Source organism: Rhipicephalus sanguineus, chromosome 1 (assembly GCF_013339695.2).
Source record: "Rhipicephalus sanguineus isolate Rsan-2018 chromosome 1, BIME_Rsan_1.4, whole genome shotgun sequence".
NCBI classification, from domain to species: domain Eukaryota; kingdom Metazoa; phylum Arthropoda; class Arachnida; order Ixodida; family Ixodidae; genus Rhipicephalus; species Rhipicephalus sanguineus.
The window spans coordinates 337043605-337067175 of NC_051176.1; the positions used below are offsets into that span (position 1 = coordinate 337043605).

Sequence of the window (23571 nt, forward strand, 5' to 3'; positions counted from 1 at the left end):
TGTTCGAGACACTCGATGTGGCTCAGGAAGTGTGCGTCTCGGTGTGAGCAAATATTCGAACACCATTCGCGGCATCCGTTCTCGATAAGGGCATTCCGACTGCAAGGGTTCCTCCACAGATTATGAGAGCAGAGTCATCAGTACGGTCATTACCGACGATGCCGCTGTGAACCAGGCGCCAGTGGAAAACCGTGTCCGGTGACTGAAGAGGACACGATCGAGAGCTTCCCTAATGTCACACACCAATGACTCATGAGTTCTGACTTGAAGGGCTAACCGAAAACACCGACGGGCTGCCTCAGAATCGCAAAAAAAGTGCCCACTTTCGAAATTGTGGCGTGCGAGGCAATTTACTGAAGCACGTAAGATGACCAAGTTCGAACGCGGTAGAAATTTAGATTTTTTTGTGTATTTATCTGTAACTAAGCATGTGAATACTCTGAGACTTCGCCATCATATTCACCATAAAGCCATCATCGTAACTGATGGTGTACATCGCGCAAAATTCGAGCTGAAATAGCTGAAGTGCTGAAGACTTACTAAAAAAAAAATGTTTTTTTTTTACATATAGACACTGAAAAACATTCCACTTGAACTTAAACGCACTGAAATGACCGACGTACACTGAAATAATCTCATGAACATGGTTCCCTGTTCTCGTACTTATGGAGCCGTAAGAAAATTTTAAAGGTCTGGCTGTGTAAAATCGATTGCACGTGCCACAGCCGCCTTGCGAAATACTTGCCGACCATGTAGGGGTCAAAATTCCTCTGTCAAAAAGCGCGTGAGCCTTGTGCTCAATGACGTTGCGATGGCTGACCAGCGCCCAGCACCCAAACGCGTAATCGACCGGGGAGCGCTCACACCCGCTTCCAGCGCCACGCGCTTCCTGTATCGCGCATCCGACAGCACGTGACCTTTCCGTTACTGCGGCGATTGCGAACATGTTGCGGCCAGTGCAAATAAAACGCGCAAATTTTTCGCTTTAACTTTTGTTCGTTTTTTCAGCGGCAAGAACTACGAGCGACACTTTTGTTTTCGTTCCGTGCGTCCTTTTTGCTTGAGAAGCGCGTTGCAAATTTCGAGCTGCTTGCCGTTCTTCGCCTGACATTACAATTTGTTGCTGTAGCATTCATTCCTTAGCGCTTGGGGCGAAAGAATGCACAACAAACGCCCAACTACGTCTGTGAAGACACGTTTCACTTTCGTGTTGTACCGATTTCTATGACAGAGGGATCAGCCATGTTTTTTCTTCCAAGCCCTTCCCGTCGAGCACTTACTTCCGGTTTTCCGAATACTCAAAAAAAGTGTTTTAAACAATAAAATTGGCACAAAATCGATGGTTCTGATTCAAGTTAAGAGTTATATTGGGTCCATATTATATCGAAGCATAAGTTTACTTAAGGGCCAATTAACTGTCAGCATAATTAATGAAAATTAATTGAGTGAGTTCATTGAAAGAGCAGACGGTTTTCTTGTGAGCAGCTGGGATCGTTGCAGCACCTGGCGGAGCAGGTCTCAACCACGCCCTTATTTCTATGTGGCCTCTGAGATCCCCTTCGGCAGTGAAATGATACACAAAGTTAACCCGAAATATACGATGGCACACGAGCGCTGAGCTGCGAGTGCCACTAACAGACACCTAAGTTAAGAATTAGGCTCGTCTCCAGTTTTTTTTTTGTTGTTGTTGTTACATTAGAGACAACGCTGACGCATTTTCCCAACCTTTCTTAAAATATCAAAATCGCATCGATTACGAAGATGCCGCATAGCTACACATAGAAGCAGCAGAACCGTCGTTATATTGGCCAGTTGCATACAGTATGTCAATAATTAACTTGAGATATACCTACACACTAACAAGCCTCAATGACTTAAGGTGTGGTAATCGAGTGATTGATGTCTTTCCTAAATATTAAAATATTGTGTATCTCTCGCGTATGGCCGCAGTTGAGTGAATCCTGCCGAATTCCACAATCGAAAACGACAAAAATAATTAATAAGGGCTTTGACGAGTCGAATCGCAACGATATAACAATGCTTCTGAACCTTAACGTTTATAAAGGCCACAAAAAAAAAGAGCATAACTGAAATTTGACCAATACTGTGCAGTGCTCTCCAACAGCAACTTTTTTTCCCCCTCAATCTAATTGCTCCCCGTCCATAACATTACCATCGGTTCAATGCCCTGTGCCGGCAATCTTCAACTAATTACTTCTAGAACCACAGCGGCGCCAACTTTTCTTTTCGAGCTGTCCGAAATACAATTTTGGAGTAATCTGCTTAATGAGCTCCGGACTAAAAGGACACACGTTTGAACTTTCTTGTAGATAGGTAGCTTTTTTTTTTCTTGCAACGCGAAAATTCTCTGCTCTTGGGCAGTGCGTAGAAAAAACGATCAGTTTTCCGCGGAAATTATTTTGAGACATCGAATATGTCCAACGAACCACATCTGAACGCAGCCTATAGTTTACTATTCGTTAAATCAGAATTATTAGGCTTTCCAAAGATGGAAGGCTACGCAGGAGGCGCACAGTCCTTACAAACTATGACAAGGAATCGCTATGCCTTGATCGAGTGTCTTCATGCTCTTTAAACATTGTTGATGATTAGAAACTGCCAGCGTAATTCTGTTGTGCGAAGTTCTCCGAATGAGTTCTGTGTTTGCACGCGCGATCTGAATAACCTAGGAAGAAGAAAAGCTACCATGTTGTGAGCATTATTTTTGGAGGAACCTATGTATGTGTACATGATGAAAGTGCTTATTACAGGCCTAAAATTTGATCGCGCCTGGGAGGAACATGATGAATGTATCACTTCAAAAACATTGCACCGAAAACCTAGCCCTTGGGGGACTACCCTTGCACTGAGGAATTCAGGTGTTACGTTAGGAGTTAGCCTATGGCTTATGCCATGTCTAGATATCTCATGAGTATAACAGCTATAAATGTATACCGACATTCTACAGCCAAGCTGCTGTATCGCCTCTAGCGTACAAAACGGTTCATCTCACTAGCATAAAGTTACAGGCACTTTTGAAATCTAAAGAAAAGCTTATGGGTCGCCGCCGCATTGATACAGTGGTTACGGTGCTCGGCTCCTGACCCAAGAGACGCGGGTTCGATCCCGGCCGCGGAGCTCGCATTTCGATGGAGGCAAAACACTAGAGGCTCGTGTACTGTGAGATTTCAGTGCACGTTAAAGAACCCCCAGTTGGTCGAAATTATTCGGAGGCCTCCACTACGGCGTTTCTCATAGCTTGAGTCACTTTCGGACGTTAAACCACATAAACCAACCAACGAACGAACCAACCGAAGAAAAGCTTATCCTATGAGCATCACTTCAGTCACCACCGCGATCCAAGGTGCCGGCGCTGTTGGTAAGTGACACAACAAAAGAAAGCTGAGAACCCATCGAATCTAAAAGCTGCAATTGTTTCTCCGCATGAAGAACTTCAATCCGCCCATTTGACATAACCGCCTAACTCCACTAATTAAAAGGGTAATATATTTACCTTTCCTAATTACTGTCCCAAATGATGTCTTTAACCATCTTAAGATGCCTGCCGCTACAGAAAAGCAATTGTGAAGGCAGCGAGCAAATATCGCATCTTCCTTATTTTTTAGGATTTGCGGGCACATTTCTTGAAACACCCTGTATATCCCCTTTCAGATGATGCTTTTCTGTACATTCCTTATCCTTCCTACCTAGTGTACACAAGTTCGAGAACAGAAAGGTAAAGGTTGACGTACCGGCGACTGTCCCACGACACACGATTTTGCGCTTCGCACAATTGCTACACTTTGTAGGAACATAGAAGTTTAGAAGAAAAAAAGCAGTATATCGAAGACAAGCAACAGTGAGCTCAACAAGAGTGTACACCAAAGCGCACTGTACTGTACCTTGCCCACAAAAACTTAAGACTTTGTCAGTACCGTATAAGCCGACACGATGATAGTACGATTAAGATACAATCGATGATATGACAAAGATAGTCCTGTCACAGAAGAGGAAAACATAGCCCGCTCAAACGCATGAAGAGAAAAGTCCTGATAAGGTTAATATACTTGCAAACAAACTGGGGCCATGTTTTCGACTTTTAAAACATGCGGCAAGTAAATAACACCACTACCGAATGGCACTGACTTCATGGTACTTTTTGTATACCGGGGCACTTTCCCTCGTTTTTGCGTCTCTGTTTGATTGATTGATTTCTACAGCAAAACAGACGAGCGCGCCACTTCTATTAAAGTGGGCAAAGTTCTGCTTTCTCCTCAGTCGCTTACCTGTTCTGTGAGTTGGCCATTTGGACAATCCTTAAGAAATCCCTTGTACCTGCAAAGCAAGAGAAGATGGTGTTACTTGCCGGGTCAGGGTACGCTTTTTTTGTGATCGAAACAGCTTTTTTAAATCAGAACACGGAATTCAGCCCGCATTTGATATAAAATAAATAAAAAATTACAGATGCGGGAGACATGTAGCACTCGGGACCGTATCATTACATTGCTTTAAAGCGCCGCGCGAGCAATCTGCGCATCGCTGTCAAGCTCAAGCGTGTCGGGCGTATATCGTCTCGAGTAGAATCGGCTGCACTTGTTCAGAATCTCGTGTTCAGTGCTTGTACCTTAAAGATTTCATTTCCCTGGCTGCGTATTACAGGTACTACTTAGCTGTAATATCATTGCTTGTTTAGGCTCACATCGTCCGCCTTGGTGCGTACTACAACTGGTGCCTTGAGGAGCCACTTTTATCCTTGCCACGGTGCGCATTAACGTAGTGGCGTATGGGAAGGACTCGATTCACTTAATCGATGGTCGGTTGGTTTATGGGGTTTAACGTCCCAGAGGCACTCAAGCTGTGAGAGACGCCGTAGAGGAGGGCACCAGTTGATTAAGACCACCTGGGGTTCTTCAACATGCGCTGAAATCGCACAACACGTGGGCATGCTTAATCGACGTATGCGCAGTTTACCCAAGTTGTCAATGAATATGTATAGGATAGTTCTTGTTCCATCAGAGTGAGGCCAAATGGATTGCCCTGTATATGTCGTCGATTAATTAAGCATCACGCTGACCTCTGGGATAATGTAACGTAATGACTGCCCCCCTCCTTCCTCTTCATTTTTTTTTTCGTGTTAATGAGATTTGCTTCTCTTGAAGGAGTCGGAGCTGCCAGTATCAGTGTTTTATGTATTCATCATGTGCAAGCACAAGTAATACATAATGAAGATGTCGAATAAATATTAATAATATCTAGGGTTTAACGTCCCAAAACCACGATATGATTAGGAGAGACGCCGTAGTGGAGGGCTCCGAAAATTTCGACCACCTGGGGTTCTTTAACATGCAACTAACTCTAAGTACACGGGACTCAAACATTTTCGCCTCCCTCGAAAATGCAGCCGCCGCGGCCGGGATTCGATCCCGAGACCTTCGGGTCAGCAGTCGAGCGCCATGACCACTAGACCACCGTGGCGGGGCAAGTCGCATAAATAGAATGACGCAGTATAGGAACGCGTTCTTATACAGAAAGCAATGTTTCACATATTGTAAGACAACCGAAATCGCATGAAACACGTTACTTGATACACAATGCCGGGAAAGCAGACACTACACGAATATTATCTGCGTAGACATAACACCTATCGGCACAGGCACGCGAATGGTACACTCTAAAACAAAAAAAAAAAGAGAGAGATTACCTGTTACTTTTAATGGTGAGTCCTGACTTGAGACACATATAACTCGCTTTAAAGATACGCTTTAACTCTCATTTAGAGATCACTATACTCCCTTCGGAGAGTCGTGGAGAGCGCGACTCTTCAAAGGGAGTTCACGTGTGAACTCTTTTGTAGAGATAACTCTACAAAAGAGATGGAAAGAGAGGGAGATAAAATGAGGAAAAGGCAGGGAGGTCAACTTGAACTTAAACATTCCGGTTTGCTACCCTACACTAGGGGGAGGAGAAAGGAAGATGGAAAAGGAGCGGAGAGAAGAGCAGGCGCGCAGAAACAAGCAAAAAGGACAAACAAACAAAAAACAAGGAAAGGTGAGGAGCGGGAGTACTATAGCCCGTCCAATGGGTCACTGCCGCGCAAAAAGCTCAATAAAACCTTCTTAGATTTCCGGTGCGACGATAGTTCGGGTCCTCATTCTAACACTGTCGGTTAACGGGACTCACCAAAAAGAGTAGTAGGTAATCTGTGTTCTTTTTTTTTTCTTAGGTTCTACCTTTCAGTTGCCCGGTCCTGTTCTCATGTGTCAGTATCTGCACGCCCTAGTTTATCCACCACGAATCTCTACAAACTAACTAAAATTTCTGTTGTCCGCAGAACATTTGGCATCGTCACGCGGCCATGGTGTGCGCAATAGCAGACGTGGTGACTTGGTTTTCAGGTGTGAGGCTTAGCGGGGAAGCATGCATGCAGGACTATCCCCGATCGAATTAATACCGAGAGTAATAACGAAAGAGAAAGTGCCACATGCACGCCGCAATTTTTCTTCCGCCGTAATTTGTCACTTTTTTTGGCGTGTTTAATCTACAAACCGGCAGCCTATCGCTTGCCGAACGTTTTTTTTTTTCTTAACGAGGAGCACGTCATTCGCGCTTACGGCGAGACTTTTGAAAATGAGTAGCTGCCTAAAAACAATTGCAGAGTTGTCATTTTTTAAACGGTGTAACGTAAACACTTTAACCACCGCAAGACCGCGTCATGCATCACAGTAGTACTAATTTATACTCAGAGAATATGTAGTCTACGTCTTTTAAATATTCTACACAGGCCCAAAATACAAACGCCGCCCTGTCCCGTAAATTTTGCATTAGCGATCCTGGGGATAACATTAATTAATTTGTTACTCTTTCTCTCTCAGTTCTCTCAAGCATGCGTAATTCACCCATTCATCTTCCTGAACGGCCACCTGCAGCTGCTTTGGCAACGCAGATATTTAAGTTGTTTGTGTCTCTTTTTCCTTAAACCTTTCAATTTGTAAACACTCTTTTTAACTACCGAAGAATTCTTTTGCAAACCATAGGCACTTTGACCGCATCTATCTATCTATCTATCTATCTATCTATCTATCTATCTATCTATCTATCTATCTATCTATCTATCTATCTATCTATCTATCTATCTATCTATCTATCTATCTATCTATCTATCTATCTATCTATCTATCTATCTATCTATCTATCTATCTATCTATCTATCTATCTATCTATCTATCTATCTATCTATCTATCTATCTATCTATCTATCTATCTATCTATCTATCTATCTATCTATCTATCTATCTCTTAGTTTCGATAAATGTGACCTGTGGTGCAACGTGAGTTACGTCAGGCAATGAGATATCTTTTATAGGTCAGTCTACTCAACGTACCTGGACATCCCACGATATGGACACAACTACTCATATTGCACAAAGACATCGATCCACCTCGTAACGCTTGGCTCGAAGTGCGGCTTAAGCAACTACGCGCTGACTGTTTCGCGTGAAATCGATTCCCACAATGCCTGGAACACGCCGGAATTTTCTTCGTCACCATACAGCTTCCCAATTTCCCGGAAATCGCCTGTCGCTCAACGAAGATTCTGGAGTTACGAAATCTCTGGACGTGTATTATTTTTTTGCTGTACTTACAAGTAGAAGTTGATGAGGCTTGGGTTTATTAAAACGAGGCAACTTGCGGCAGCATGTAGTAATGAAAGCTGTCGCTTATTTTCTGTAGTATTTTGTGTGTGTGCGTGTGTGTGTCGGGGGGGGGGGGCTCTTTGTTTTTGCCTCTGCCAGCGAAAGTTCTTCAACTTCTCTCCATTCTATCGGAATACTTCTTGCGTAATGGTTAAGAAATGATGAATGACGCTAGCATAATTAATTCAGCGCGCCGTTAACCACGGACGAGTCGCACTGATTTTAAGACACCTGAGCACGACGACGTAGAACCCAAGGCATACAACAAAGAAAAAAATTTTTTTTCATGATTAATTGCGATGCAGCTGCTGTCAGTCGGGAGGCTCTTTAAGAACGACCAAGAAGCGATGAGAAATTCATCATATTCAAGCTATAAAATGTCTATAAAATGAACAACCACAGAATGTCGAAACAACTGGCGCGTAATACCTAGCGCAGGCTTCGATAATTACGGTTTTTCCCCTTTTCTTTTCTCCTTTCTACGTTAAGCAACGACAGCGCAATATTTCTTTCGCGTAGGAAACAGTTGTTGCGCGAGATCGTGTGAGAGGCGTTCGAAAATTTGAATTTCGTCACATTTTCATGTAGTATGCGTTTCCGAAGCAGCGAGCGAACCTGTTGAAGAAAGCACGGATTTGTCGCGGAGTATTTATACGTACAAACCGCATTCAAACCCATGCGTCTTTCTTAAAATTTCATTACCGTTGAACTTTTTGTGTGGCAGTGGCCTATTGAATAGGCTAAAGTACTCCCGCTCCGCACCTTTTTTGCGCACCTGCTCATCTCTTCGCTTTTTTTTTTTCATTTCCCTTTCCCCCTCCCCTTAGTGTAGGGTAGCAAAGGGGCTGTTATAATTCTGGATGACCTCCCTGCCATTCCTTCACTTTATTATCTCGCTTTCTCTCTCTCTCATTATTTCTCGTTAAGTAAAGCCGCTTAAGTATATGCTCATCCTCGAAAAACCAATTTCACAAGTGGGTCAGATCAGACAGGACGCTCTATGAGTGCTGAAGTCGCGCCAACATTAAACCATGGAGGACTTCACTGAAAGCAAATCAACCACGAAATGAAACAGAAAAGAAAATGAAAAAGAATAGTAAAAGCTGTAGTTGCAGAAGGCGCTTCACGTTCGCAATTCCTCCAGATACACCCCCAAATTATTAGCGAAAACTGGAAAGCCCCGAGTAATCTGAACTCGTTCAGCGTATCTATGGGCTCTCTCAGATGGGATTGGGATTTGAGTGCGGCATTCGCTCGAGAGATTCAGCGCTGCTTCAACCACATGAGGAGTTCTCGAGGCTCGGGGACTTCGTCGCACCCACGGCATTTACAACGAACAGCGTTTAAATGAGAGGGGAAAAAAATACGCTAACTCACGGCATGCATATTGAAAGCGGGTGTACCGACTAAGCCCTAACGCAAGCAGCTATGGTTTATTGAGCCCCGTAGGAACTCCGAACAGTATGCACGCAGAAGTTTATCGCAAGGTATACATTAATGGCTTCGTATTTTTATGTGTAAGCACGACGCGCACCGACGCGAGAGAGGTTTCGGCGCATATAGAGTCGCCGCCAGCGAAAACATAAACCAGTCGTCCCATCGCCTGACGGGATGTCGGAAGTAGATATTTCAGATGTTTGTGCCGTGACCGTGATTTCGACGGCAAACGCATGTGTCGAAGCCGTAGAACGGCGCGCTCCATCAGGACTTCTTCAAACTAATAAATGATGGTTGGTTCGAGAACAGATAAGTTTTGTTGCGCAAGTTTTCATGCAGCGGTGGTGGACCCGATGAACTTCGAGGTAACCTGCAATAAGCTCTTGCGAGCACTTGTATATCCCTTATAAAAGTTTATTAATATTATCGTACTCATACGCGTCAGGTTTCGGAAATCGAATTTGGCACAACAATCTAGGCATCTCTTCTTGTTAGGAATCACAAGAGTACTACGCCAATTTCCACGTGTGCGCTTTAAAATGAACGCCGAAGTACCTTCCGAATCTTTTCGCCCGCATTGCTTAGGAACTTGCGCTCAAATAAATAAATAATTAAATAAATAAATAAATAAATAAATAAATAAATAAATAAATAAATAAATAAATAAATACAGCTGGTACTGAAAATTAAAGAAACAGATTTCTGGGGTCTTACGTGCCGCACATATCATTTTGAGGCATACCGTATAGTTGGGCCCGCCCGGTTAGTTTTGATCACCGGGAGTTCTTTAACGTGCACCTAAATCTAAGTACACGGTCGTTCTTGCATTTGGCCCTTGTAATGGTGTGGCCGTTACTGGGAATCGAGCCTGCGTCCTCGGGCTTCGCAGCACGACACCTAAGCCCTAAGCTACCACAGCGGGTCGGCATTAGACTAGCAATTGTGAACAGACGACTGTCCTAACTGGGTACTTAAGACTGATATACATTGTACCATAAATGTCAGAGGATGACTGTATATACTGGACACTGTTGGTACCGCCCTCGCATCTGACTGCTTTTTGTCGTCGTTATTGTTGTTAACTTGGCTCATGTGAGTCGGGAAATAAATCTCAAATATAACTCTGGCATACTTTGTTCGTCCTCTCGAGGACTGTTATGCTCATTTCATCATTCTAAATGCTAAATGAAACAAGCACAGGCCAGCGAAATTTGTCAACAATAACCGCAGTACCAGGTTACGGCCTACTAGTCATCAGTCATTCCTCATAATTCGCCTCATTAGTGAGTAATGTTTACGCAACTCCAAGCGAAGGTGACATATACATACGCAGGCGTTTCTACATCCGGGACTAGATAACGTGAATGTCGCTTTAGTGAAAGTGGCGTTTTCCTCGTTGCGATCGACGTCACTAAAAGTAACAATAAAGCCCACGAGAGGCGAGGAGATAATAGCCATTAGCTGTGAAGTTTAATTTGGTGTGCCTTAATATCAGAGAATGACACCTTCTCGCGTTACCTCGCTAGACGCACGGCGATGTATGACGGTTCGTGCTGCCACGCGCCGCACAGTCTCACACTTCTCGGGTCCCGCGGCATGCGTCCTATGCGCGCGAACTGACGTATGGGGCGGTACTTCTCATCAGACGCAGTCGATGAGCAGAGGGCCCGGAGTGCCTGGTCGCTCTTAACGATCGGATCATCAGGCGAGAGCCCGCGCCTGCCAGTGACGGCGCGAGGGACGCGCCGCCAGTTCGGTGCGTTCGCCGGCGCCGTGGTACACGGCGCTTCAGCCCGTTTATACAGCGCCTACACGGCCGGCCGCCCTGTCCAGCAGCCGGTGCTGCCGAATGCCTCTACGGGAGCGAAATAAAAGAAGAGCGCCTCCCTTAATCTGCGCCCCAGCAACCCCTGCAGCGTCGCCGCCGTGTTTCCCGCCAGCGTGCCCGGGCACTGATGAGTCCATTTAAAGCTGGCGGCCGGATAGCGACGGGCCGGGGTCGAGTTATACGGTAGATGGCATTAAGATGCGGGCCGCTATGGCTATGTAATCTCTGCCTAATGGTCGAGAAGTACTTCTTAACGGCGAGGCGCAAACCAGACGCTAACCTGAACGAGAGAGAGAGAAAGATAGTACACGCACACTCGCAAAGTCATGGATGGATAGTGCACGGTTCTTCGGATGAGGAGAAACTTATGCAAACTGGGTCATTCACGCCTAAGAAATTACTTCTTTAAGCCTGTCAGCGCATGCGCTCCTCTATCATGGTGTCGGCCTTCTATAATATGAAAGGACGAGCAGCTACCTCCCGACTGTACAGGTTAAACTAGTGTGAAAAAACAGTTGTCACTGTTGTTCTTTACTCATGCAGTACTTACATATACATGAATATTTGAGTATACAGAAAGAGGTTGCATAGCACGAAGCATTGGGGAACCTCCTCTTACGGAGTGCAAGTAAAAGTCGTCAAATATGGTGCAACAGCACAGCGTATAGCGCAAATTAAAATTATGATGTCATGAATACTGTGCGAAATACTAGTAAAAATATCGCACAATTAATCAAGTAGAGACAAGCACAGGGCGACCATTGCTTGTGACGCTAGACTAGAGATTACTTATGTAACCTCACTGAGGCGGTCAAGAATGGCGAACGGACCAAAGTAGCGAACCAAGAACTTCTGGCACAAACCACATTTGCAGACCGGTGTCGACAACCACACAAGGTCACCTTCAGCTTAAGAAACGGAGTGATGGCAGGCGTCGTTACGGGTCTTGGAACGTTGTTGAGATGCCAGAGTTCGGAGGCGTGCGATGCGAGGGGCTTCTGAGAGGCGTAGTGACACGGCAGGCGAAGTTTCCACATCCAGTGCAAAAGCTGGATTAGCGTCGAGACAGCTGCGCGGTGAGCAAGCGCAGAGCAGATAAAATGGAGGGTACTCTATAGCCTCATGTTTCGCGGTATTTTACGCGTATATGATGCAAGATAGCACTTCCCAATTTTAGATGCGAAGCATCTCTTGCTAGGGGGTATGTCCCGCGGCGTGGGCGTCCGCACTCACACTACGCATGCGCAAATCTCCGGCTTCCCTCTCTCCAACAGCTGCGCGTTACTCTCTTCACTACTCTCCCAGCACCTTCTTGCGCTTCTCCTGCGTTTTCGCTTCTGCTCTCGCGACGCATGCGCTACTCGCCTCCTCTAGTCGCCTCTCCTTCAAGCGGGTAGAGCGCTGCGCACGTTGTCCAGCGCTTGCTTCGGTTGACTCCTCTGAAATGCGGGCTCGACATGCCGAAATTCTCTCCTGCGCAACGCCGCGATGAGCACCAGCGCATGCGCGTCCCCTCCCCCTCTCTCTCCTCTCCTACGCTGCCTCCCTCTCGCGCGCCTGTCGACCGCGTTCCCCGCTCGCCCTGTGAGAATTAACGGCCAGGCTAGAGGGAAGACACGACGCGCGTAGTGTTCCTCTTCGCGTTCCACGACGCGAGGTCGGTAGCATGCCCAACGAACGCCAACTGAACGCGATCGTGCAAGTGCTTCGGCTTCGCATCGCCTCATGGTCCCCTTTAGCGGGAGATGGTGTAATTTTTTTGTGTTTGAAATCTACATCATCGGAGAGCATATCCGTTAGAATCCAGTTCGTGCGCTCTACGAGGCCAGTGGACAGCGGGTGGTATAGGCTGACATTGAAGAGCTGGCAGGCAGCCAGACGCACGACCTCTTCAACGACGTCGGCGACGAACTGACGCCCCCGGTCACTAATGACGACGGTTGGAGGACGATAGCGCAGAATTGTAAAGCGAAGCATAAACTGCGACACGTGCAAGGCATCAGGTATTACCGCAGTTTCTGCGTAGCGCGTCATGTGGTCGACACAGACAATGTTTGGTCAACAATGTTTGGTCGCGGAAACGAGCCTGTGAATGTAGAGACCAACAGTCTCGAAGGGAGAGTTAGGAGCAGCACAGGGTGGAGAAGTCCTGGCGGAGTAGTCGTGGAACGTTCGTGACTTTGGCATTGTTCTCAAACAGCGACATATTTTATTGCGAGAGCAATTATATGGACAGTCTCGACAGGTTTTTGCCGTCGCCGTTGCCGTCATGTGCTTCCGGTATGAAGTCTATATTGATAAGACCCCCCCCCCCTCGCGCATCGTATGTTCTACCGCGGGTAAAAGCGCACGAGCGGGGGCGACGAACGCGGCCGCAGCAGAGATCAAACGAGCCGGCCCATTTCCGTCGCTCGAAGGGTGCATGCAATAACATCACCCCGCTCGGGAGGCTTGCTGTCGAAGCAGACAGGAAACGCCCCGTCTGTCTTTAGCGTGCATGAAAAGACGGGACGGGGGAGGGGATGTCGCGCGAGTAGCAACTTTGAACTTTGAATCTAAGGGCGCGGTCGCGATCGCTGGCGCGCGCGCGCTATCTCGACAGCCATCACAGCGGGCGGCTCGTATACCCTTCTACGTGCTGCACTCTCAACGCGAAGTGACTACGCGGACAGAGCATCTCTCGCTGAAGCGGCCGTATTCTCTTACATAAGCGTTTTGTAGTTACGTGAAATCGGATACAAAACAGTTAGCTGCCAGCCTCACTTCGTATAACACTACAGTTTGTTGCTATCGCATTCACTGCTGCACCCTCGCGGTGAAACTGTGACTCCTTTCCGTGTCTTGTGGCATCGTGGCCCGGTAGAACCTTTACTGGATGCGGTGAAACGCTCTGGCAAAGACCGCGTGGCCGCAGGGTGCGTAGTGCAAGAACCGAAAAACGTGATAGCGTAGAGTGCGTGGAACGACTAGAAGCTGCGCGGTAGAAAGGGGTCTTTTTTCACAAAGGGTAAAGGCAACGGATCAATCACAATGTCAGGTAAACTCGAACACGAGTCGGCTTTCGAAGCATTAACTACCACGCTGGCCGTGGACCACGCCGGTAGCACAGCATCTTTAAATACAACAAGGCCGTCTCTCCTTCAGTCTGAGCGAGAGCACACAACAGGACTTCGCCTGCACCGCAAAAGAGCCTTCGCATTCTTAAATAAAGGCAGTGCACTGCGCAGATGCCAAATGCGACGCCACTCTCTCTTGCTTGAGTCTTCCGACTTTTTTTCATAGACAACAATAAAAAAGAAAGGAAGAAACCATGGACTCGAGCTCGTGTCCATTCCGCTCCATCCATTACAAAGTAAGACAACAGAAGGCGGGAACGGAGAGAGCGCTACGTTTTCGGTCGTAAGTGACACGCAGTTTTTGCGTATGCATAGACGTACAATGACAAAATGAGTTCTTTCCTTGTGGCGTCAGAGAAACAAGAGCCGATGTTGTCAGTGTCACGGGCCAATGAACAAGCCACGACGGCGATGAATGAATCGCGATGACAGAAGAAACGAGGCGGAGGAAATGGAAAGACAATTGCGATGGCTTCAGTGCACCGCGAGAGATGAAAGGCCTCGCTCGGCTCGTCCTACGTATACGTGCTGTGTAATCACGTTAGAGAAAGGTCCATTTATTTCGTGTATACAGTCGAACCGAAAACTAGATACGAAATTTGTGTTGCAATTCAATTCAAGCGCTGTCGCGCAACAACAATGAGGCCAAGCTCCAGTTGACGCGCAATGAAATTCAATAAAAACCGAACATAACCCGGAAATTGCAAGTTCCTCAGCGATCCGTCCGTACCACTTACGCTGCTGTGCAGGACTTTCTTTGTCTTGGTGCGGCATTGTAAACACAACGCTCGCTCGACTTCTGACCTTCTGCCGGCAGGCAAAAGGGGTGAGCCGTCCAGAACCAGCATTCAGAGCTTCAGTTAAATTCATTTTATGCAATCTTTATTAAGGCGAGAGGCTTTGATGCCTTATCAAACGCGAAAATTGACCGTCGGCGGCGTCAACACGAGTGATGCGAAAAACCATCACCACGTGATGACGTCACCATATGACGTCATCATGACGTCACAGATTGTCAATATTTGTGACCTCATCATGGCTGCTCTATTACGTCGCATAACGTGACGTCACATGATGACGCCACCACATGACATCGTCGCTTCGTCAAAAGGGGGGGGGGTGATCACCGATCACGGAGGCTGCGCAAAACTAGGTGAAGTACCGAAAGCATGCAATGCCTCTGATTCTGGAGGCAGTGCAAAACCACGTTAGCTGCAGAAATTCATCTTTTAGCACTTTTACGCGCAACAAACAAGGACGAACGGAAAGAGCACACGCGGACAAGCGCTTGTCCGTGTGTGCTCTTTCCTTTCGTCCTTGTTTGTTGCGAGCAAAAGTGCTAAAAGATGAAGACGTTCCATCTAGGCCGACTAGCAGAGTTGAAGAAATGGGGGGGGGGGGGGGGGGGGGGGGGGGGGTCAATAACATCGACTGCGAAGAAAAAAAGAAGATGGCTTTCGACTGCCAGTCGTCTTAGGCAAATGCATGAGGGACCCTGTGAGTTTTTCGTGCCATGCCAAGTGCAGAGCTCTTACTGTCTGTTTTACATCCGGAAAGTGGAGTGCGGCGATCGAAGTAATAAAGGTACAGCGGGACAACATTGATACGAAGCCACGAATCACGCTTCCGAATCGCCACTTTGGACTTCGGTCTCCACTTCGTGTCATTTATTACACGCACCCCGCAATGTAGCCTATACGTAGAAGCTGAAGAAGCCTCTTCGTTACAGTGGAAATTGTTCAATGATTCTGGGTTCTCGGTCACTGGGCTCAAGGTCGCTGGAAATCGCTGGGTTCTCAGTCGTAAGTAGAGTTGTACGCAACGCGTTACAAGTAATCGATTACTCTTAATAAATTACATTTCCTTATAAGTTTGTAATATAATCGATTTATTTTTCAAAACTCTAACGTTCCGGCTAATTCAAAACATTTTCTTGTAATTCATTACCGGTAATCAACTACTTTTTTTTTCAAAATCAAGTTGTAACCAGTCTTCTACGGCAGTTCTCGTCCCGAAAAACATAGCAATAGGCTCTGTAGCAATAGGCTCTGCAATAGGAATAGCAATAGCGATAGGCTCTGTAGGGACCCCCCGCCCTGTCAGACGGGGGGTCCCTACAGAGCCTATTTTAGATGCGAAGTATCTTATCGCGGAGTTCAATCCGGTGGTGGTGGTGGTGTGCGACGTGACCACCCTTACTGTGCTTGCGCATACCCTCTCCACTCACCCTCTCCCCTACCCCTCACCACTTTCCCTTTCCCCTCTCCACTTTCCCTCTCCCCTCTCCCTCTCCACATTCCCTTTCCCCTCCCCCTTTCCACTCTTCCTCTGAAACGCGGGCTAGACAAGCCGAAATTCTCTCCTGCGCAACGCCGCGATGAGCACCAGCGCATGCGCGTCCCCTCCCCCTCTCTCTCTCCTCTCCTACTCTGTCCCCCTCTCGCACGCCTGCCGACTGCGTTCCCCGCTCGCCCTGTGAGAATTAACGGACAGGCTAGAGGGAAGACAAGACGCGCGTAGCGTTCCTCTTCACGTTCCACGACGCGAGGTCGGTAGCATGCCCAAAGGACGCCAACGGAACGCGATCGTGCAAGTGCTCCGGCTTCGCATCGCCTCATGGTCCCCTTTAGCGGGAAATGGTGCAATTTTTTTTTCACCTTTTCATTAGCCTTACCTGCAACGCCTTACCCGAGCGTCAGCAACCGCGAAGCGCGACCCTTCATACAGCATCGAAGCGCTGCGCAACTACCAGCTGGTGTGCAAGATGTTCCTACGCTATAATACCGCCCTTCCCTTCAGCGCGTGCATTGAGAGAGTGTTCCGTGTAGCAGTTGACCTCTTAACGAGGAAACGTGGAAGAATCAGCGACGACAACATTGAAAAACAAGTCCTGTTGAAAGTTAACAACGTGTAACATTATATCGCAATATCAAAGAAGCCACAGTAAGCATCTCCCAGCCTTCACGCAAGGCTCCAGTCTTCTCCTTGCCATGCAAGCCACAGTAGCTCATTGTAGTTTGAGCAAACTTGTGTTATTGTGTTAGTGCAATAAAATTTTCAAAGATAGTAACTCAAAAGTAATCCATTACATTTCTGCAATTGCTCAGTCACCTTTCTGGGTTTGTAATTGACCATTGCAATCAATCACGTTTTAAAGGTAGCAATTGTAATCGTAAACGGCTACTTATTTTCTGTAACGTGTTCAAGTCTGGTCTTATGTTCCAAAGTTATCGCTCGTTAACCTCATTGGTTTGGCTCACTGACTGCCACGTTGGCTGCCTCATATCTACTACTCCTGAAGAAATGATCTTGCGTAGGAAGTGCTTGAGGCGCCCATCATGTTTAGGCGCCTCAAGAGCAGCAACAAACAAGTCAAGTTACTGATGAAGAAAAACGGAAGCTCCGTGAGACTGGCTCAAATCAGTGTCCTTCGCATAAGGAGTGTCACAGCATTTGTGCATGTAGACTTGGCCACAAAACATACTGGTCCTCGCTGGTTTTCTAGCATATTATTCTACTGCTGCAAGAATTAGATCGATCACATGCTGCGATGCTGCCTGTTAAGTCCCGCCGAACAATCACGCGGTACTTTACAGGCAGACGAGCACGACCGCGAAGTTGACCGAAAACGTATTGCTATTTATAGAATCCAGTATAATACGTAGACGTTAGCAACTGCACTGGTGGCGCCATCTGTTGACAATGAGTTCAGAGTGTAAAAAATGTTCATTGGTATAATAGGCTATTCATAACTCGGCGCAATGGCGTAATCAGCAGCATATTCATGAATGCACGGAAATGAAGAAACGCGCCTGGTGATTGAAGCATGGCATATCGAGAATAGTGGTAGCGCATGCGTGAGCCAACCATCGATTAACTTGCATAAAGATGAAATCAGATGCCTTAACAGTTATCTTCCACGTAGACCACCACGCGTGCCGGATTGATCGGTTCGCCTGTTGCATGGGCATGCGCAGATAAGTTTTCGTGCCTTCTTTCTTTCTTCTTTCTTTTCAGCCGTTGTGCGTCTCTTCAGTTCTTAGTCGGCGTTTGTGGTGTCCTGACTTCTTTCTTGTGTCCGTGTTTGCACGCCCTGCCTTTTTAGCATGACATCGTCGTTTGGTTCATGGTGGGCCGAAAGCTTGAGGCGGCTGCTGACCCGAAAGTCGCGGGATCGAATCCCGGCCGCGGCGGCTGCATTTTCGATGTAGGCGGAAATGTTTGAGGCCCGTGTACTTAGATTTAGGTACGTGTTAAAGAACACCAGGCGGTCTAAATTTCTGAAGTCCTCCACTACGGCGTCCCTCATAATCATGTCGTGGTTTTGGGACGTCAAACCCCAGATAATAATAATAATAATATTAATATTATTATTATTATTATTATTATTATTATTATTATTATTATTATTATTATTATTATTATTATTATTATTATTATTATTATTATTATTATTAAGGCCTCAGTGGGAGGGGGCGTGCAACTGAGAAAAAGCTTTCCACTTGAGCTTTCTTAGAAAGGACCGAAGGGTCCCCGCAATCATTTCTTTTGCTGTTGTTGTTTTACTGTGCAGAAAAAAAAACGGGAGGCAGAAGGTTGGAAACAAAGGGCGGCGGAAGGGGAAATTGGCTTATACGCGTTTAGGCACCGCACGTGGCGTAAAACGAATACTCGGGATTTCTCGCGCGTTATCCAGGCAAGTGCACATTAAATCACGCAAAAAGGAAGAGAGAGAGAGAAAGATAAAGAACTGGACAACGCGAAAACAGCCTAGCTGTCAAAAAAATAATAAAAAGTGTAAGTCCGCTTAACTCACCCACATTGAAAAAAAAACCACCCAAGATATCAGCCTTGTTCAACTATAAGAGAAACTTTCCCGATGCATACGCGTTTTGTCTCCCTTAATAACCAACCATACCATGTAACGAATCGCGACCATTCTTATAGCGCAGCTATACGATCTACAGCCGTACCCACAACCATTTTATCGACGCTCCCGATGCAAAATCTTTCCAGCTTTTTTTTTTCTGATTAGAAGCAAGCGAAAAAGTGTATAGAGACATGTAGAAGATTTGTGCTTTAAATTTGAGCTAATTACTTCATTTGATTTTTTTCCCACTTATCTAAGGAAGACGACAAATTAAAAAAAAAAAGAGCTCTCTACCTGAGATCGCCTAGTATATAACAATCGTCCCTATGCCTCGCACGTATGGCGGCGTCTACAACAGGATGGCAGTCACCTTCACGCAGCACGCACGTCTCGTGCAAGAAAGACGAACTACACTGCAGATAGAGCTGAGCGGAGACGTCTAGACTACTGCGGGGTTTTTTCTTTGTTGTTGTTGTTTTTTAAGCGAAAGCGAAATCTCGCTGCACGGCCGGTGTTGTTTTGTACCTGGGCGAACGGAAATCGATTCCGCAACCTCGGACACAACCGGTAGAAGCGTCTTATCGCACTGTTCCACTCGCGAGACTCTTGCGCACTCACTTTAGCCAGAGAGTTCCTACATACCACGTGATCGCAACTATTTCCTTATTTACCTTTTTCTGTATCTCTACCGCTCGAAATAGTTCAATACCTCCTAGTGTCGTTTTCGAAGCTTGTTCGAACGCGTTCATATTCGGCCGAAAGAAATGAAGCAGTAAATTCCAATTTTTCTTCTTGTTGCGTTCCAGGAAGAACGCAAGTAATCCGATTTTTAATACCGGTGCGATACTGGTTCATTCGAAAATACCATAGTATTCAACATCGAAAAATACCAACTCGGCTATAATTATATTTATAGGATACAGTTATACGAGCTACAAATATAGAGAACCCGTGGATAAACACCATAACGTCAGAACATATCCCTCAAATTTAATTAATATTTTATTAGTCCGTCGTTTCTTCTTCTCATCATCCCTCCCCCTCCCCCTTCACGGCTAACAATGTACCAGTATTTTCTAAACTTAATATAGTTCTCAACCCACGCTGCCGGGTGTTGCGACCGGCCTCCGCAGGCACCGGAATCTCTGGAGGACGATGTAGAGGCTGAATGAAGGCATGTCGCAACAACTGGATGGCAGAAGGTGGGAAAGGACTGATCGACCGAAAGTGACATGAACCGGAGGTCAGCAGAAAGCCCTGGAGCCTAGAATTCGGTGGGATCGACACAGCGTGCCACGACTGCACTGTATGGGGTGAGTGCCAGGCTGTGTGCTTGATATGTATCCAGTCATTTAGCCTACACCTGTTAAAAGATAGATAAAACTTGTAACTGCCTAAAAAGTGTGGTTGTTATCCCAGCACAGAGCAGTACTCGGTGATCAGCAAGCTAGGATAAGCAGGGTGCCTCAGTTTATTCGATGGGCGAAGATGAGGAAGCGTTGCGGGAGTGTTTTGGGATGTTTGAGACAACTAAGCAGAAGTAAATAGAAAAGTGAAGGAGGACAGGAAAAGGTAGAGAGGGATGTTGGCCAGCTGGTGTTGCTTGTGTGGTTAAGCTTTTGGCATCTGCTGTATGAGTTACCAGTCTTCCATTTCTCTAGACCCAGAATTGAAACGCTGATGGTTTTGTGTTTTGTGAGATCTGAGCCAAAGTTGAAATAGTCGTCATGAGCTTGAGGAGTTCGACGAGAACGAGCTTGCTGATGTTGTGTGATGAGCTCGACATAGAGGTAGACGACAATACGCGCCTGCATATGAAGTCCGTGAAGTAATAGTTGGAAAAAAGAGGATATTGAGTACTTCGGGAAACTAATCTTGAACAGGAACAGGGAATAGAGAAAGCAAATAGGGAGGAAGAACACAGGAAGAGGATGCAAGCATTAAAGAAGGAGCGTGAAAGGCTGGGACGCGAGTTAGATACAATGCAGCTGAGTGGTCAGTCTGTAAAAGTAGCGCACGAAAGGTGCGAAGGACCGTCGAGTGTAGAGATGGGTCGCTGAGGAGCGAGCCGGCTCTTTTGAGCGGCTCTTTTAAAAGAGCGGGTGATCCGCGGCTCAGTAAAAGTGAGCGGCGGTTCTTTGGGAAAGGGGGAGAGCCGGTTCTCGCAGTTCTCGCTCGTTCAGTGAGCCGTGTTGAACGGTTGAACCGATCTGCTCAGATGCTCAGAGAGCCGGGGATGAGCGGTGAGCCGGTGAGCGCATGAGCCGGGTGGCGGTACAGTAGTGCATTGTCGGTAGCCCGTTCTCTCTCGCTCAGTTTTGAACCTGTTGTTCGTTGAACCGGTCGAGCCGCTTCGTTCGAGTTCGCGTTCCTTGATAGAGGTACGCTACGCTGGCTTTCACGCCATCTATTGGGGATGACAGAAAGCAACTGCCCTTTTGTCCTTGCTCACAACAGTCGCAGCTACAGTGGTCGCAGCCAACAACATTGGAGAAGGGACAATCAACGTAGTCGCAGCATCCTCGCCTGTCGTGGACACGCCATGCACGTCCATTGGCAACACGCTTAAACATGTGCCGTTGTCAGATCCCGGGAGGAGACTCGACACCCGGAGGCACTTTGTGACTGCCAAAACAGAGTGCGTCTCCAGAACATTTTGCAGAGGGGTGCATAAGCGAAGGGAGGGGGGGGGGGAGCGGAGGCATCCAGCAGCGACCAGCGCACGCCGCGAAATTCCAGGAGGGGGAAGGCAGCCTCCTTCTTGCCTCCTCTCCCTCCTAGTGTTTTCCCTTCCTTCGTCGATTTAGGGTGAATCGTGAACCGGTGAGCCGTTCAAGTGAGCCGGTTAAGTGAGCTGAGCCGTTCGGAGCCGCTCACTCAAGTGAGCCGCTTTGCCCATCTCTAGTCGAGTGCGGTGCAATTCAGAGCTGTAGAGAAGGCTAGCACATATGATAGCAGTAGCAGGTTCAAGAACGACCATAAACGGGCAGCTGCGAAAGATTGCGCGTTAGCAGTAGGGGCCATCGAAGGACAGAGAGCGCAACGATGTTCTGCGCCAGTGGAATGCTAGAGAAACAGCTGGGACAACTGTGGACAATCTGGCACAGACATCAAGCGAGTGTGTCGAGACGGCGGATCTTGCATGCGTTGTTCAATTATATTTCGACCCACTATGGCAAGAACACCAGAGTAAGTTCAGGAGATGGCGCCAAAGTACAAAGTAGAGAGTACACTGGACAGCTCCCAGGCATGCGAGCTAGGTTGTTCGGAAGAAAACAGCTGCATTGGGGCCAGGCGCGTTAAGCTGTCCTCCAGCGTGGCGAGTGAAGGAAAAGATTTGTTTGTAAATCATTTAGACTGCGCGGCCGAGACAGCTAACAAATTCTGCGTAGGCCGGTCGCAACACGGGATACGGTGAGCCACTCCGGCTATCTTTCACTCAGCAACAATTTAAAATCGATCTTTGTTCAGCTCCGACCACGCTAGCTGATGGTTCATGTCTGCGCCTGGTGTTGTGTTACTAGTGAATTTCTTTTTTCTCTCTTTTTCAGCACTTAAGGTTTTCTTCTCCGTACTTATATACGTGCCTTTCAAGGTGCAGCCGCCGTTTACTTCGTGTCCCGTTGTCTCCTCCAAGTTAAACGAGTGCGCATGCAACGCGTGGATTAACACTGTCGTTTGTACGTAAGATAGTCAATAGCGGTGCTTCATGCTAATGCAAGTACCCTGGTATATTTCTATACGTATCACCAATATTTCGGGGTACCATATAGTTCGTATGTCAGGATAGGAATGGGGTTTCCTGAACGAAAAAAAAAATGGCGACTGAAGACCTTTTCACTGATGAATAGATGCTATACATCTGAAGCACGACAACCTTAACTTCCACCGCCCCGCAACAAACGAACTTCGAATCTTTGAATGGCGGATAATGAAGGAATAGAGAGACAACGGTGGCGCTTCATCCCTTCCCCGCAGCGTAGGGTAGCAAACCTGACGCGTGTCTGGTTGACCTCCCTGTCTTTCCTAATCCTCCCTCTCTATCGAATCTTTGAAACCTTAAAAAAAAAAAACACCTTCAGGTCTACTCTCCTCAACGGAACTTTCTCGATTCCGTGGCGGAAGCCGAATCATAACTTAAGCCGCAGCGAGCCTGACATGTTTGCCCCGCACTCCACGGCTGTGAACGAAAACAATATCGGAACGTAAATATCTGCCCAGCAGGCCATATAGCGCTAATAAACCCCGCTGGCACGAGGCTATTTCCAGCGAGCTTAACTAATGGCAGGCGAAGAAACGGGGGCAACGAGAGGAAAATAAATATGGCTAAGCCGCTCGGAATATATTGACTCTTGGATGCTATAGCGAAGTGTCAAGTTCGCACTTGTTCTCCCAGTGCGTGTGTGAGAGAGGGAGAGAGTACCGAGGGGATCATTGATTTGTTTAGTGTAACGCACACAGGCGGACTCGGTAGGTGAGGAAGAAAACAAGGGTTCTCACCTACTAAAACCTAAAACAGGCGCGCTAACAAGGCCCGCTTTTAGACACGTGGACGCCGTTCTGGCGCTTTTACGCGCCGCGGCGGAGCTGTTATAGGGGCTTATCCGAGAGCGGGCCGTCGTTGTG

General features: G+C 47.0%; 1 protein-coding gene across 1 annotated transcript in view; it reads right to left on the bottom strand.

The window, feature by feature from the left end:
- LOC119379584 (frequenin-1) overlaps window positions 1-23571 on the bottom strand; it is a 281957-nt gene that overhangs the window by 72879 nt on the left and 185507 nt on the right. The window contains exon 3 of the mRNA XM_037648888.2: window positions 4287-4335. Coding sequence (XP_037504816.1) covers window positions 4287-4335 — 49 coding nt within the window. The remainder of the gene's footprint in view (window positions 1-4286; window positions 4336-23571) is intronic.